Source organism: Sinocyclocheilus anshuiensis, unplaced genomic scaffold (assembly GCF_001515605.1).
Source record: "Sinocyclocheilus anshuiensis isolate Anshui unplaced genomic scaffold, SAMN03320099.WGS_v1.1 scaffold4222, whole genome shotgun sequence".
In the NCBI taxonomy this organism is placed as follows: domain Eukaryota; kingdom Metazoa; phylum Chordata; class Actinopteri; order Cypriniformes; family Cyprinidae; genus Sinocyclocheilus; species Sinocyclocheilus anshuiensis.
In genome coordinates this window covers 48,091-49,679 of record NW_015540177.1, presented here as the reverse complement: position 1 = coordinate 49,679, position 1,589 = coordinate 48,091, and the positions used below count along the sequence as shown (strand labels likewise).

Below are 1,589 nucleotides of genomic sequence, written 5' to 3'. Positions count from 1 at the left end.
ACACACACACACACACACACAGACACAGACACAGACAGACACACAGACAGACACAGACACAGAGACACACACAGATACACAGACAGACACAGACACAGACAGACAGATACACAGACAGACACACAGACACACACACGTCACATCTCTGCTCCTGTATGAACGATCCTCATCACTATAATGCTGTGGGTGTGTGACTGACCCCCGTATGTCTCTGATGTCCTCGTGACTGACGGTGTGCAGTGCTCCTTTATGAAGTCTCACGGAGGATGGTGTGGACGGAGGAGACGTCTCACATCTGATAGTGGCTTTATCGTCTTGTGCGCACTAAACACACACACAAACACGTTACACAGCAGCATTAAACACGTTTGCACTAGGACTGATAGAACAGGATCATTTTTGTCACCAACTTTCAATTTGATAAAAATGTTTCTTTCTAAAATGTAAGGTATAAAATAATACATAAAGACATATTGATTTAATAATGAATTAGACATCAGTCTATGGGAGTGTTGTGTGTTCTGTCATCATTCAATCTCCCTCACATCGTTTCAAAGCTGTATGACTGACTTTCTTCTGTGGAACGCAAAAAATAAAAAGTGTTGCTGTTAAACTCCAATTGACTTTCATCATATCTTTTATGTTCCACAAAAGAAAGTACGTTTGGAAACAAGTTTCAGGGGACAAAATGATGACAGCTGTCATTTTCAAGTGAACTGTCCATTTAATGCAGCTGTGAATCATCAGACTCATCTGTGAATGCAACAGTCTTCTTTAGATTTTTTTTTTTTTTGCATTGCGTTGTATATCAAATGAAACATTTTATCAAGAACGAAAAAAATATGGGGCGGGACTTGGTTGTGTTCTCTTCATTGATTGATGGAGGCGGATCTGAACGTGATCTAGCAGTGCATTGTAAGAAAGAGGCGGAGTTTAAGTGGATCAAATGATTTCATTGGCAGATCCAGTTATGATGTTTTGATTACGAGGTCAAAAAAATTAATAAATAAAACAAGGAAACAAATGCATGGATGAATCATTCAGAATAAGAACGAAAACATGCATTTAGAAAATTGAGGGAAGGTTTTGGTCAAAGAGCCCCAGCCCTACTTCTCTCTTATAAGAGGATTAGGATTTACAAGCTTGTTTTGACGTCACTGATTGGAGCGTCTTTGAAACTGTCAATTTATATATTTTTATTCCTTATTTACTTGTTCTATTTTTTATTATCTGTGTTTTTTGTTCTGTCACTGTCATTCTGTTACACTGTGGAAGCTTCTGTCACGAAAACAAATTCCTCGTATGTGTAAACATACCTGGCAATAAAGCTCATTCTGATTCTGATTCTGATTATAACTGTACATCATTTGTGAGTCAGGGTTTGGGTGGATGTCTATATTTGTCTGGTATTTCTGCTGAATAAAGTGTCTGGGAGTGTTTCTGAATGAGTGTTGTGATGCGTGTAGCTCTGTGTGACACATACGTGTGCTGTAACGCAGACGTCTACATGTTAACATGAAAAGAACAGCTACATCTTCAAGATTCAGATGTTAAAGGAGGGTTACACATGCGGCTGCACAGTTTCTCTA

The 1,589-nt window shown here is 38.7% G+C and overlaps 1 protein-coding gene across 13 annotated transcripts in view; it reads right to left on the bottom strand.

Annotated features, from left to right (window-relative positions):
• Positions 1 to 1,589, bottom strand: part of LOC107687274 (liprin-alpha-1-like) — a 38,045-nt gene that overhangs the window by 11,241 nt on the left and 25,215 nt on the right. For all 13 annotated transcript variants that reach the window (XM_016484535.1, XM_016484536.1, XM_016484541.1 and 10 more), the window contains one exon: positions 200 to 324. In XM_016484535.1, the coding sequence (XP_016340021.1) occupies positions 200 to 324 (125 nt within the window). The remainder of the gene's footprint in view (positions 1 to 199; positions 325 to 1,589) is intronic.